The sequence below is a fragment of the Astyanax mexicanus genome, chromosome 22 (assembly GCF_023375975.1).
Source record: "Astyanax mexicanus isolate ESR-SI-001 chromosome 22, AstMex3_surface, whole genome shotgun sequence".
In the NCBI taxonomy this organism is placed as follows: Eukaryota; Metazoa; Chordata; class Actinopteri; order Characiformes; family Acestrorhamphidae; genus Astyanax; species Astyanax mexicanus.
This window is the reverse complement of record NC_064429.1, coordinates 23,303,002-23,316,737: the sequence shown is the minus strand read 5'-3', so window position 1 is coordinate 23,316,737 and position 13,736 is coordinate 23,303,002. Positions and strand designations below refer to the sequence as shown.

Genomic DNA, 13,736 nt, shown 5'->3' with positions numbered 1-13,736 from the left:
AATTTTGCTGCATTTGTTTCTGTAGGTTTCTGTAAAGCTTGCAACATAGCAGCAGAGCAAATTTAACGCTATATAGTGTCCCTAAACAAACACTGTTGTAAGCAATGTAAATAATTTAAATATTAACTCAAAGCCATGCTGTGATGCAGTTGCTTATTAGGTGGAATGAGCCTTTTTGCCAGCGTTCTATAAATCTTGTTCAAGCTCACAGCAGCAGGTATGAAAAATCACACAGCACGACTGCAGCTTATAGAGAACGCTGCTCTATTTGCATGTTTAAACAGTTAAACATGCAGTTCACGCATCTGCTTAGAGCATTTCTCTCAGTGCAGCGTAATTCACCTAATGAAAACGAAAAAACATTCTCACTTCCACATGCAGATTTCAGTTGCAAAGCCCCTGCAAATTGTGATCCGCACGGTCTAAAGTATTTAGCATCAAACCTCAATTTCATGCCCAATTTCAGCAGCTGAAAACCCATAAGATGCTTCTCCCCCATTTCCCTGTTTGTGTTCTTCATCATCTTTCTGTATGCACTTACAGAAAGCAGTAGAAGGACAGATTTTCCTCCATCTCTCTCTCTCTCTCTACCCTTTATTTTCCCTGTCTCTCGCCCCGTCCCGTGTGCCACGGCCTCACGGTCTCTCAGTGTGTCCCTCTACAGGCACAGTGGCCATCGACCTGCAGAACCCGGACCCCCCGGCCGACAGCAGCAAGCTAGCCATACCCACAGAGAACGGGGCGGGCAGCCGGAGACCCAGCATCGCACCTGTACTGGAACTGGCTGACTCCTCTGCCATCCTGCCCTGTGACCTGCTCAGTGACCCGTCAGAGGACGAGACCAACCAATCAGATGAGGAAGGAGTTCCAGCCCCTGAGTAAGTGATGGGAGGGTAGTCAGATCGTAGAAAAAATATTATCCAGACACTAATAGGCAGACACTATTTACAATTTTAGGACATTCAATAAAATTTGGATCATAAAGACAGGAATATCTAAAGACAGGAAAGAAACTTGATGGGTAGTTGTACCTGACTTACTGTATAAAGATAGTCCATTGCCTTGATTTCCATTCTTACTCACGCTAGTGTGTTGGTAGCATCTTTTTCATGCACTTAAAAAAATGATGAGTAAAATATACTTAAAAAAAGTAAATTTAATTTCAGATGAATTTAAGTAACTTCAACTCGGTTTCAAGACTTAAATGTTACATAGAGTAGAAAAGTGAACTGAACTTCAGTCAATCCTTTCTTTTAGTAAACTTACTTAATTTATTTTTGCTGAATCAATCCTTTCTTTTAGTAACCTTTACAATTACTTAATATTTACAATATTACTCAAATAATCTATGATACATAGTATTTTATAATCAGATTTTTTGTACATTCCTCCTCGTCTCTCTCTCGCGCGCTTGGCGTGTCTTTAGTTTCCGCTTATTTTCGGTTTTCCGGCAGTTCTCGGGCTCCCTATCTCTTTATAAAGGCGATTTTTCCCGGCCACGTCCCAATTCACCATCCGGGGCAGCGGTCTGCACAAATCTGAATGTCGGAGAGAAGAGCGTTTGATGATCTAACACCACACGTGATTGGTGTGTGAGTTTACTGCACCACTGAGCGCGTATACCGTATACCGCGCGTATACCGCTAATGAACTCTGTCAGTATTAAAGTCTTCTCAGTAGTTTATCGGTTTGGGTCCGGATTGGACAACATCTGGGTCCGGACCCAGACCGCAGTCCGTGTATTAGTGACCTCTGCTCAAGAAGAATGGAGGTGGGCTATTCGACAAAATTTCATACTCGTTATGATGTTTCACTACAACCTAAGTCCATTTCACACCAGATTTCCAAAGACCAAAGTCACCAAAGGCTGTAATTGTGTTGTACCAGGCATTTTTAGTCAACAAACAAATCTGTGTGTGGAGGTACTGTGATCAGTGCCAAGATGAATGGCTTGTTGTCATGCATGACAAGTCCAGAAGGTCTGGTGCCATAGAAATTGTATGAAATGGATATCAATTTTATACAATGTCAGCTTACCTTTGTTCTTCATTATAGGCACTTTTTTTGACAGCCAGCATTACATTGATAAAGTCCTGTAAACCGTGGTCCTACCTTTTCCGAATGCACACTTCAGTTTGCTATTCCAACAAGATAATGCTCATCCTCACACTGCTCTTAGGAGCTTGTGTTGAAGACACAGACATTATGCAATGGCCAGCTGCATCTCCAGACCAATTCCAGAGGGAAAATGTGTGGGATGGTCTTTGATGCTCTCTATCCATTAACTCCATGCATGTGTTACACACTACTTATATCTGTGAAGCTCAATAAATATTGCACATATCAGTCTAAATTTATTGTTTCTGGTAACCTTTATCTTTCTTTCAAATAGCATTGCAATCAAATACTTCTTTCTGGGTGCCTGGGTGATAATCAGTGTAATTGGAATTCAATTACAGATAAGATTTAACCTTTCTGTGCATCACTAGGCTGGATTTTGTTCTACGTCATCAGTTCTTTGTCACTGTCCAATGAAAAACAAGCATTTTCACAACCTTTACAGGAAAGAGATAAAACCTCCACAACTTTCAATGGAAGACAATGTAAAAATAGTTTATTTCTCGTAATTTTAGAGCATTTCTATTGGTCCATTCATTAAGAATGTGTGACAAGGTGTGTTAAAAATGTAAGGGACAGAAAAAGGGACTAAAATAAAGATACTTGTTTTTCATTGGTCAGTGACGATACATTTAGCACAGAGATGAAGAGGTGATGAAAAAGGTACAATAAGGACATCTCTGAACTGTTTTACTGTTTTACTGAATTACTGTTATTTACTATGCAATATCTATCTAAAAAGAAACCGGATGTTATGTCCCCAAGCAGTTCCACCCATTTCCACATTGAGATTTGATCTAAATCTCATCAGTGTAATAGAATGGTGATTTTCCCCATCAGGGCGCAACACTGCAGGACATATAACATGATAGAGTCATAATAGAAGCCATCACTGCAGCAGTCACGCTGCACAGCACTCACAGCGTGGGCTTACCTCAAGCAGGGTCAATGTGCACACATTCACATACAACACATACAGTCACAGTGCACATTTAATAAGAGTGTTCTCAGCAAGGCTCTTATAAAGCCCCATCGAGTCGCTCTCGCCGCGGGCGGCTCTTCTGCTGCGGGAGTCCTGATGCAGCCTGAGCTTTTCTCTGCCCGCTGATGAACAGGATGGATTCACTGTGCCTCACAGTTTTCTCAGTGAGCCCACAGCGCTCTCTACTGCTGAACTGTGACACTGCTGTTAGTGGAATCTCAAACTGGAACCAAAATGTTCTTTTACTAACTTGTTGTTTCTTTTTGTTCTTACCTTTCTGTTGGTCAGATATGTAAAAGGATATCCTCCTAATTCTCCTTATATTGGGAGTTCTCCTACCCTTTGCCACCTTTTACAAGAGAAGGCTCCATTTTGCTGTCTGCGACTAGACAAGGTGAGCTGCCGAAGTAGTGAAAAATTACCCAGCACCCAAAGAATATGTATATGGAGTTACATTGCTGAGAGGATGATAAAAACTATGAGACCACTTAAAAATGATAAGTTTCTTTGATTTTACCAAATTTAAAACCTCTGAAATATAATCAAGAGGAAGGTGGATGATCACAAGCCATCAGCCCAAACAGAAGTGCTTGATTTTTTGCACCAGGAGTGGCATAAAGTTATCCAAAAGCAGTGTGTAAGACTGATGGAGGAGAACATGCCAAGATGCAAAAAAACTGTGATTAAAAACACAGGTTATTCCACCTAACATTGATTTCTGAACTCTTTAAGCTTTAAGGTCTGAAAGCTCTGTGTCTTTTTTTGTTATTTCAGCCATTTGGAATTTTGGAGAAATGTTGTCCATAGTTCATAGAATAAAACAACAATATTTGTTTTACTTAAACATGTATCTATAAATAGAAACATCAGAATAGAAATAGAAAATTTCAGAAACTTAAGTGGTCTCTTAATTTTTTGCATAGCTGTATGTATTAAATATGGTATATTACAGTGATTCTTAACTGGTGGGTCACGATCCAAAAGTGAGTCATGTACACGTTCTGGACGGGTAATTTAAAAAAAAAAAAACATTTTTTTTTTGGTACAGCTCTATTCAAAGCAGAGAAACAGGTTAAACTCTGAGCATGATCTGAGAGTAACTCTGTCTACTGTCACTCTGTCACACTAAGAAATGTAAAGTGACTTCCACAAAAGATTGGTAAAAGCATCTTGTTTTGAAGCTTTATTTATTTTATGCAGTTTTGATATTTAAATGTATTGGTGTAACCTTTGCACATGCAGTTGGCCTGGTCCTCCTCAGTTTTTTACTAATGTATCTACTGTACTTTGAATGCAGAGAACGAAATATCTCATTTTGTGGCCTTATTTATTTTGTGCAGTTTTGATAATAAGTAAGTTTCTCCTCAGTTTCTTAAACAAATGCCCTTAAATTCATTTTGCCTGCATACATGTGTTTAAAAGTTTTTCAAAAATACGGTAAATTTGTTTGGTTTATGTTCTATAAAAGTGGGTCGTGACTTAATGACCCTGAGATCAGTGGAGAACCGCTGGTATTTTAGGCACACAAAGCCCAAAATTAGGCACACAATTCTCTAAATCATATTTATGTACATATCATACAGTGTATGTGTGTGTGTTTGTGTGTGAGCGTTTTTTTTGTGTGTGTAATCTTACTGGGCAGAATCAAGCTTCACAATGCGTTTTTCCCGCAGGGTTGTCGCCATAACAGTTTCGAGGACGCAAAGGCGTACGGCTTCAAAAACAAGCTGATCATCGTTTCTGCTGAGACGGCTGGAAATGGCCTGTACAACTTCATTGTTCCACTGCGTGCCTACTACAGACCCAGGAAAGAGCTCAACCCCATCGTGCTGCTGCTGGATAATCCGTAAGAAAACTCACTCATCATAATTTAGCCCGTGTGCAAACTGTACACAAGGCACAAATGAGGAAATCCACTGTAGAACTTTTTTTTCTTTGACATTTTGACTTTGACTGTAGTTTTTTACAGCAGTTCGTGATGCAGCAAAATATCTGGCAGTGTTTTCCTCACGCTGAGGCAATAAACGAGATAGCTGTTATAAAATGTGATTCGGTATGCTCAGAATTGTTTGGGCGCATCATCCGGCACTCTGCACCCTGAGTAGATAAACCATAATAGCTCACACTCATCATCACAGTTGAGTTTTTCCCCACACTGTTATCTGTCAGCAAGGTTCTGTAAGAATAAACCAAGTTCACACTCATAGTTTTAGACCAGGGGTGTCCAAACTACGGCCCGCTGGCCATTTGCGGCCCGTTTTCTTTTTTAGAGCGGCCCGCAAGGTATTTTAGAAATATAATGAAAGTTGGCCTGCTGTTAAGCAGTTTTTAAATGTGAGATGCAAAGTTTGAACGCTAGAGTCAAACGGTGAAAGTGAAGTCGTAGCGCAGAAAAACGGGCCAAAGAGTCTAAAAGCGTCGAGAATGTGCAGTTGTTGCACAGAAAAACGGGCCAAAGAGTCTAAAAGCGGAGAGGGTGCGCAGTTGTAGCGCAGAAAAATGGGCCAAAGAGTCTAAAAGCAGAGAGAGTGCGCAGTTGTAGCGCAGAAAAACGGGCCAAAGAGTCTAAAAGCAGAGAGAGTGCGCAGTTGTAGCGCAGAAAAACGGGCCAAAGAGTCTAAAAGCAGAGAGAGTGCGCAGTTGTAGCGCAGAAAAACGGGCCAAAGAGTCTAAAAGTTGCCAAAATTAAGGAGTTTAATATTAAGAGACATCATGAAATGAAACATCAATTTGAAAAATCTTAGTTTACACAACACTGTCAAAGTTAGATAAAGATAGTAAGTCAAGTAAAATGGTGTGTAAATGAAAGTAATCAGGAAAAAGTATTATTTAAAGTGGTATATTTCATTATTTGTTTTATTACAGAGTCTGTGGCCCGTGACTTCAAATATATTTCTCCTTCTGGCCCCCAACAAAAAAAGTTTGGACACCCCTGTTTTAGACAGTTTCAGAAACATTTGATTTTAAATATCTCATTTCCCTACTGTCTTTGTTAGGTTTGGGTAATGCATACTGCATCAATATTGCACTGTTAACAGTATTCATGATGCCAGGTAGTAATAGTAGATGGTACTATGATCGAAAGATCACTGGTTCGAATCTTGTTCATGTAGCTTGCCATCGGCTGCCTGAGCCCATTTGAGAGCACATTTGGCCTGGCTTTCTCTGGGTAGGTAGATGGCGCTCTCTTCCCACATCACTAATAGGTTGATGTCGATCAGCACAAGGCATCTGTGAGCTGATGTATCAGAACCAAGTCGCTGCGCTTTCCTCCGAGTGCGCTGTGATGCTACTTAGCAATGCTGCATCAGCAGCAGTTCAAAAAGAGGCGGAGTCTGACTTCACATGTATCAGAGGAGACGTGTTAGTCTTCACCCTCCTAGTGATAGGGGGAGTCCTAATGAGTGGGTTGGGTAATTGGCCTTGTAAATTAGGGAGAAAAAGGGGTAAAAAATTAGAAAAAATGTATGGAAAAAAAGAGGCTTTTTCGTACCATCTCAACCTGCACTACATTAATTTAAAATACAGAATGACGCTTCTCAAAGGATTACAGGTTAAGCTAACACTGTGCACACTTTTATATTAATAATTTAATAAATAATTAACCTCCAGTCTGACCATTAAAATGTTTAACTGTTGTGAATCAGGAGTGAGAAGTTGGTTTACAGGCACCATTTGCAGACAGTTCAGGGGTGGGTGGATTGTTCTGGATTGCTTTGTTCACTGCTCTTTTTCTTCCTTAAGGCCGGATAATCATTTTCTGGAAGCCATCTGCTGTTTCCCTATGGTCTACTTCATGGCCGGCACCATAGACAAGTAGGTGTTTTCTGTCTGCCAGTTACTTACAGTATGTGTCACATGGTATATTCACATACATGCACAAAGAGTGCAGGTCAAACATGTTTTCCACAAGATATTTTGACTCAGTATTGATGATTAAATGCTTAAAATTGTTTCTAAGACAAGCATACATAGTTTATACATAGTGGGTCCTATATTACACCATACACAAGGTGCGTAGCGATGCTCATTGCTATCTTACACTTTGCAAACAGTCTATTATTATGCCTTGGGCCTGCGTCATTTAAATAGCAAAGACGCTTGTGAATATATCTACACCGATGGTTGTGTTGCTCTGGAAGTGAGGAGTGTTCAGGTAAATGTTTGGTGTATTGGTATACAAAATAAAGTTACATTTCTGTTCCCGTAAATTACCTGATCACTCACCTTCATAGCATAAACAAGCAGGTCTGTTTCCTCTCCTGAGAAGTGCAGAAGTGCTGCCCCCTTAAATATTGATGCACCCAACTCCAAGTGCACCTGGCCCTTTAAAGAGCATGTAAAGCAATTGACACGCTGATTGGTTTATTTCACATTCATGATTAATTAAGAGAATTAGTACATGCCTTTTGGGTTTTTTTAAGCTGGTTAAGGCGAACTTCTCCCATCATTATGATAGCAAAGACACACTGACACATACTAAATCATGCTGTGCCCCAAGTACTAATAAGATTAAAACTGGCAGGAGGTTGTAATATGGTGATATGATGTTGGTTGCTCACAAAACCTAAATTTAAAAAACGATTTTAGAATGATTAAATACATGAGAGCGAGCGCTATAATGTGTAATATTGGCACTGCTGTGCTATGGTCGTAGATCAGCATTATAGCATGAACCTCAAGTATATTATTTTGATTATACCACAGTTCCATTATCGCTGTTTATTGAACGATTTTAAGTTAAACAGGATGAGAAAATACAATCAGTTTGGTTATAAATACTCCGCAAATTAAAATAGGTCCTTTGTTGCTCTGTTTGTAGCTGCACTTTAGCTGCAGATTGTAAGAGCTTCATCGTTGCTAGGTTACCTGGATGTGGCGGAGTAATACACATAGAGCTTCGGTTACAGTGCATTACTTGCTGATAACGGCACTCATAGAACGTCTCTCAGCCAATCACATTGCAGGGTCGGAACTAACTGTGGTATAATTTACTATATTTGCACAGTGCATTGTAATGTTTAACATATTAATTCATCATTACATTTCAATTATGACAATTATGGGACTGTTTTACTATATTTGGCTTAAAAATATATACAAATAAGGAAATCCTTACTGTGTTACTGTGTCTACAGAAACTCAAACCCACCTATTAACAGTGATATAAATAATGCTGTGACCTGTTTTTGCAGTTTGGATAATTTGCTGCAGTGTGGGATTATCTACGCGGATAATCTGGTGGTGGTGGATAAGGAGAGCACTATGAGTGCAGAGGAGGACTACATGGCAGATGCTAAAACTATAGTCAATGTTCAGACCATGTTTAGGTAAGTAAATATCTTCATCTTCTATTGATCATAAAAAAACGTAATAAAATACAATAGTATATGATGGATATGAAGTTTATGATTATATGTAGGTATATAATTCAAATATGAAAAAATAAAACTGTTTTGTTTTGTTTCTGTTTGTCTCCAGGTTATTCCCCAGTCTCAGTATTATCACTGAGTTAACTCATCCCTCTAATATGAGATTCATGCAGTTCCGAGCCAAAGACTGCTACTCCTTGGCTCTCTCCAAACTAGAAAAGGTGAAACATGAAACATCTCCCCCAACAAAGCACACTGCTTCTGCTCCCCTTATTATTTATTTATTTAAGTTATTTATACAGCAAACAAGGCTGTGAGGCCAGAGTCTTCTCATTCCCGCTAGGGCTCTGTTAGACACTAACATGCAAGAGCAACAACAGTGCTAAAAATAACCTGTAGGAAAACAGAAGTAAAACCTTTACTCTGTGATTAGGAAAAGTAGTTCTGTCTGTAATGTCTGAATAATCACACTGAATTGCACTAGACTGGTTACAGTAAGTGAAGTTCAACCCATATTAAATGATTAATCAAGTACATTAATTAGTATTTAATGTGTAAATGATCAGAGAGCTGTGCTTTAGACTGAAGTTAACTCTGTAAATCTGGATGATTTCAGAAACTTGTTCGTTATCAGCAACTCGAAGTAGAAATCCTAGCTGGTAAATTCACTAGTAGCCTATGGAATTTCTGCCTCCCTCCGGCAGAAAACGATCCAGTGCAGGTAAAATAGCTCTTATTTTTGAGGAAAACACAAATGCCACACATTTGCTATAGATGCTATATCTTATATTCTCAAGTGAAATGTTGCTGTTGTGCAAAATGTCACCTTATATCTCAAAAATGTCAAATTATCGTACAAAAAAAGGAAGAAACCATCCTATTTTTCAATGGAAGTAAATTTTAATTCCAAATCTGTCTTGGAGCATTTCGATTGTTGCATTCCTTATTCAATTTTCACACAATAGATTATTAACACATTAAAGGATGGAGATGGACAGGGTTTTTGCATGACAGCAACAGTACACACTGACATGCCACATGAGACAGGAACTAATAATATAGAACACTGCAACGACCTGTGGGATATGAATTTGGGATCTCGTGCTAGATTCACTTTATGTTCACATGGACAACTTTAGCCAGACACGAAAGGTCACAATCATTACCACCCCTGCACTGTCTACTGTGTGTGGTAATGCCTTCTATTATATATTCCTGGTGCACCCTGATAACGTGACCCTAGGGGATCATTATGCCAGAGCATCTTTAATATTGGAATGACCCATTCAAAAGGCTCCACACTAACTTTTTTTAGAACTGTCCCAGATCTGGCCCAAAGCTTTATGTCAACCATCCCAAACTGAAAGTCATTCATCCCAAAACATAGATTTATTTAGATTTTAACAGTACTTTTATATTAATTTGTGTATTTGTCTACTGCCGTGATGTGATCAGTTGATTTTCCTTAACCTCTGGAGACCCTGCATCCTTATATGAGGGCATTACATTTCTGCTTCTCTGAACCATGAGCCTTTGACCTCATATAGAGACAATGCACACCAAGCTAAATCCTGTATCTCATCTAGTTTTTGTCTGGTAGAACGTTAAAGTCTGTCCATGCTAAAATCTGATCGTCTTAAAGCCAATAAGGCAGCTTGCCTGATTACTCTTGCCACTACTGTTGAAGCTCCACAGTTGACTGACAACAATTATTTCCTTTAAAGGCTTTCTCCACTCATGCCACATTAATCCTCCTCCTCTCACAGGGTTACCAGCAAGTTTACTGGCTCTCTGTTTAAAGGTGGGACTTATATATGTGTAAATACACTCTTTAAGTGTTAAGCATTAGGAAAACTTACAATCAAATTTCAACCAGCAAGCAGCCTCCTTAATACCTGCATATAACCTGTGGTTGTACTTTTATGAAACAAAAATGTTTGTGTGCTATTTTTATCTTCCCCGCCCGGAGCCCTGGTCCATCTGGCCATTAACCGCCCTCACCGAAACTATAACCTAACGATAATTAATACAGGTGTTGAAATTTTCAAGCCGTTCCCTGAGGTAAAATTTCATGGTCAAGTTTATACACTTCTATCTCATGATATTTGGCATGTCAGTGTACTATTTTACAGCAGTGTGGATGATGATGATAATTTGCACATGATTATTTTGATTGATTACGTTACATATAATGCTATATGTGTTTGTGTCTGTTCTGTATTTCAGATAGAGAGAGATAAGGGCTCCAATCTTGCCTTCATGTTCCGCCTCCCTTTCGCTGCTGGCAGAGTGTTCAGTATCAGCATGCTGGATACACTCCTGTACCAGGTGGGCTGTGTTTTTTTTGTGTGTGTATTTCTTGTTTTTTTTGTGTTTTTTTTCTTTTCTTTCAGTACACTACACCACTACACCAGGCCTGTCTCTCAAAAGCTGAACACTGCATTGTATTCCATCATTCCCAACCTGCACTAGGAAAGAACACACTGTGTAAACAGCAGGTGCACGGTGATAAAGGATAGTGCTGGCATTGTCCCATTAGCTTGTTCTAATTTCTGTTTAATTAAGTGCTACGATTAGTAGGAGGTTTTACACATTCAGCATGTAAAGGTAAATAAATAGTAGAGGTTTTTCGCCCCTACGTTAGAAGGCACCTTGGCAGAGGTCCCGTGCTTCTGGCAGGTTGAGGCTGACTGCTTGTTAGTGTCCTCAGGCAGAAGATTCAGACAGAGAAGCAGTATTGATTTTGTGTGCTCTCTGGATCGGTCTGTGTACACTTTCTAAGCTTTTTTTTCTACCTCTCGCTCTCTGTTCCCTCCAGTCCTTTGTGAAGGACTACATGATCCCTATTGCAAGACTCCTGCTCGGCCTTGACACTACTCCAGGCTCCGGCTACCTCTGTGTAGTAAGTTTGAATGCACACACTTACACACACACTCGGTTTACTTTGCATTATACAAATCATACAGAATTTTTGCAGTTATTTAACAATGAGATCTGTATAATAAATTAAGGATGAGACTAGTACACATAGCACCATTACAAGCTTCATAAACTCGTGACTAGGGCTGTGTATTGGGAAGAACTTGGCAATACGTTATGTATCATGATACAGGGGTTACAATTCAATATTCAGTATAAAACTATGTACTGCAATACTGTAAGCAAGGTGAATCTGTATATTGCGATTGTTAAAATGAACTGTCATTGTACAAAAAATGGATGATAAAAAACTGAAAAAAAAAGACGAGTTTTTATTTTATGCAATTCTAACAGTGGCATCTGAAGACAAAGTACAACACTGCCATCTAGTGACTGGAGATAAAACACAACGCTAAATGATACCAATCTTTACATGTAAACTGTACATTAATACAGTTTTGCAAAAAATAAATAAATGCAATTTAATATGGTATTGATATTTTCTTTCACGCCTAAAATTCCCCAACAGTATTGCAAGAGTCCATCCATTAAACAGCAACAGAGTTTCAACAATAAATAAGAAACACAAAATCACTCTCAACGATTTGAAAAAATAATATAATTTGGCATTTAAAAAGTGTCATCTGTCCAAACGAAGCATAGGCAGAAAAAGAGGCAGCTTAAATTATGAATGAGTTGAAATTTCATGGCCCAAATAAAAAAAAATCAAGCTGGTTTAAGTACTGCAAAGCTATATGGTGTTTCGTTTGTGTGTTTGCTAGGTGGTTGCTCTGGTGTTGAGTAATGGGCGCTGGGTAGGTAGAACAGTGTGGCTAGTCTATTGCTATGGTATTTCAGGCAGCTGAAGCTATATTGTTACTTGGCGGTTACTAAGCTGTTGCTATGGAATCTGAGGTGGTTGCTCAGGTGTTGCCAAGTGGATGTTATGGTACATTGTTAATACTTTGGCATTATAGGTGTATTCATGTCATCATTACATTTAAAGGGTCTCAAACCCTTCCTATTTATCCAGATGTACCCATTGGTTATCTGGGGAACAACAACACACTAATAGTGAGTAAGGGTGAAATACATTCCCCAAGTGTATAATATTGGAACAGCACATCTGACACAGTTAGAACTTCTCAATAAGGAACAACAGCAACATTTATCAAGGCAGCAACGGCAGCAAAAGTTTAGTTTCTTACATCCCGAACAATGAAAACCTTGTACTTATAGTGTTTCCATGAAGATATCAAGGTACTCTAGTGTCCTATAGTGGTTAATGTTGGAATATACACCACACAAACACGTTTCAGACATAGAAGTATTGTGGTTTCTTTTTGTTCTAAAGATACTAATTTACACAGTTTTACCCTAAATTCAGTTTACAGTAGACCTACAAGGCTCTAGAATAAATAGTTGAGAAAAAAAACTCATAACCAGCAATTAGCATAATATAATCATCACACGTGCCTCAAACCACAGTAAAATGATAAATTATTTAAAAAAGACTCTACGTGTTTTAGACTCTGTCTGACCACTGCCTGTCTTAGTCGGTAAATTTGTAATGGTAAATGTGCTGGAATACTATAAGGTCCCATTACTTGTTACTACATTATTATCTAGGCTCCAGTGCAACATTACCTTTTGTATATTTGTAAATGCATAAATTATCCAGTTATAAAAAATATCTGCAGTGAAGTGCTTTACATAAACTGTTCTTTATATTATTATTATTAAGTAATTAAGCTTTCTGGTCTGGAACAGATGAAGGTAACAGAAGAGGACCTGTGGATTCGGACCTATGGAAGACTTTTCCAGAAACTCTGTTCCTCCAGTGCAGAAATCCCCATCGGCCTGTATCGTACAGAATCTCACATGTTCTCATCGTCAGAGGTAAAGCAAGGATGTGCATTTAAATCTGATTTAAATTTACATTTATACTATTTGATTCTTGCTTGCTACTCCATAGCTGCTTCACTTCAGAGCTGCTTTGCTCAAAACTCCTTTTGATCGTCTCATCAGTTTCTTTCCTGCTGCTTTTTCTGTAGTGTAGTCTAATGCAATCTGCTTCCAATCCTTTCTCATTATAATCATTCATGCTGTCTCATGTTTCTCCATTTTGCCCATCTCAGTTCAAGGAAGTTTGCAGGCAGGTAAGATACTTCCAGTTTCATAAAAACATTTTCCCACCTTCATTTGCACTACTTATGCTTTTCTCATTAATCATGCAATCAAAAAAGCTGTGATAATAGAGGCAAATACACCACAAAAACAATTTGAATAATAACAGCATTGTAGTGTGTTACATTGTTTGTTACCCATTTCAGGTTTAATTAAAA

At 38.8% G+C, this 13,736-nt stretch overlaps 1 protein-coding gene across 14 annotated transcripts in view; it reads left to right on the top strand.

Annotated features, from left to right (window-relative positions):
• The window catches only part of kcnt1b (potassium sodium-activated channel subfamily T member 1b), a 144,770-nt gene that overhangs the window by 116,425 nt on the left and 14,609 nt on the right, over nucleotides 1-13,736 (top strand). For 6 of the 14 annotated variants that reach the window (XM_049470789.1, XM_049470786.1, XM_049470787.1 and 3 more), the window contains 11 exons: nucleotides 665-878; nucleotides 3,389-3,494; nucleotides 4,774-4,946; nucleotides 6,845-6,916; nucleotides 8,296-8,430; nucleotides 8,582-8,693; nucleotides 9,089-9,193; nucleotides 10,699-10,800; nucleotides 11,291-11,374; nucleotides 13,162-13,290; nucleotides 13,530-13,550. In XM_049470789.1, the coding sequence (XP_049326746.1) occupies nucleotides 665-878; nucleotides 3,389-3,494; nucleotides 4,774-4,946; nucleotides 6,845-6,916; nucleotides 8,296-8,430; nucleotides 8,582-8,693; nucleotides 9,089-9,193; nucleotides 10,699-10,800; nucleotides 11,291-11,374; nucleotides 13,162-13,290; nucleotides 13,530-13,550 (1,253 nt within the window). The remainder of the gene's footprint in view (nucleotides 1-664; nucleotides 879-3,388; nucleotides 3,495-4,773; nucleotides 4,947-6,844; nucleotides 6,917-8,295; nucleotides 8,431-8,581; nucleotides 8,694-9,088; nucleotides 9,194-10,698; nucleotides 10,801-11,290; nucleotides 11,375-13,161; nucleotides 13,291-13,529; nucleotides 13,551-13,736) is intronic. The other 8 variants (XM_049470796.1, XM_049470797.1, XM_049470795.1 and 5 more) reach the window with 3 other exon arrangements.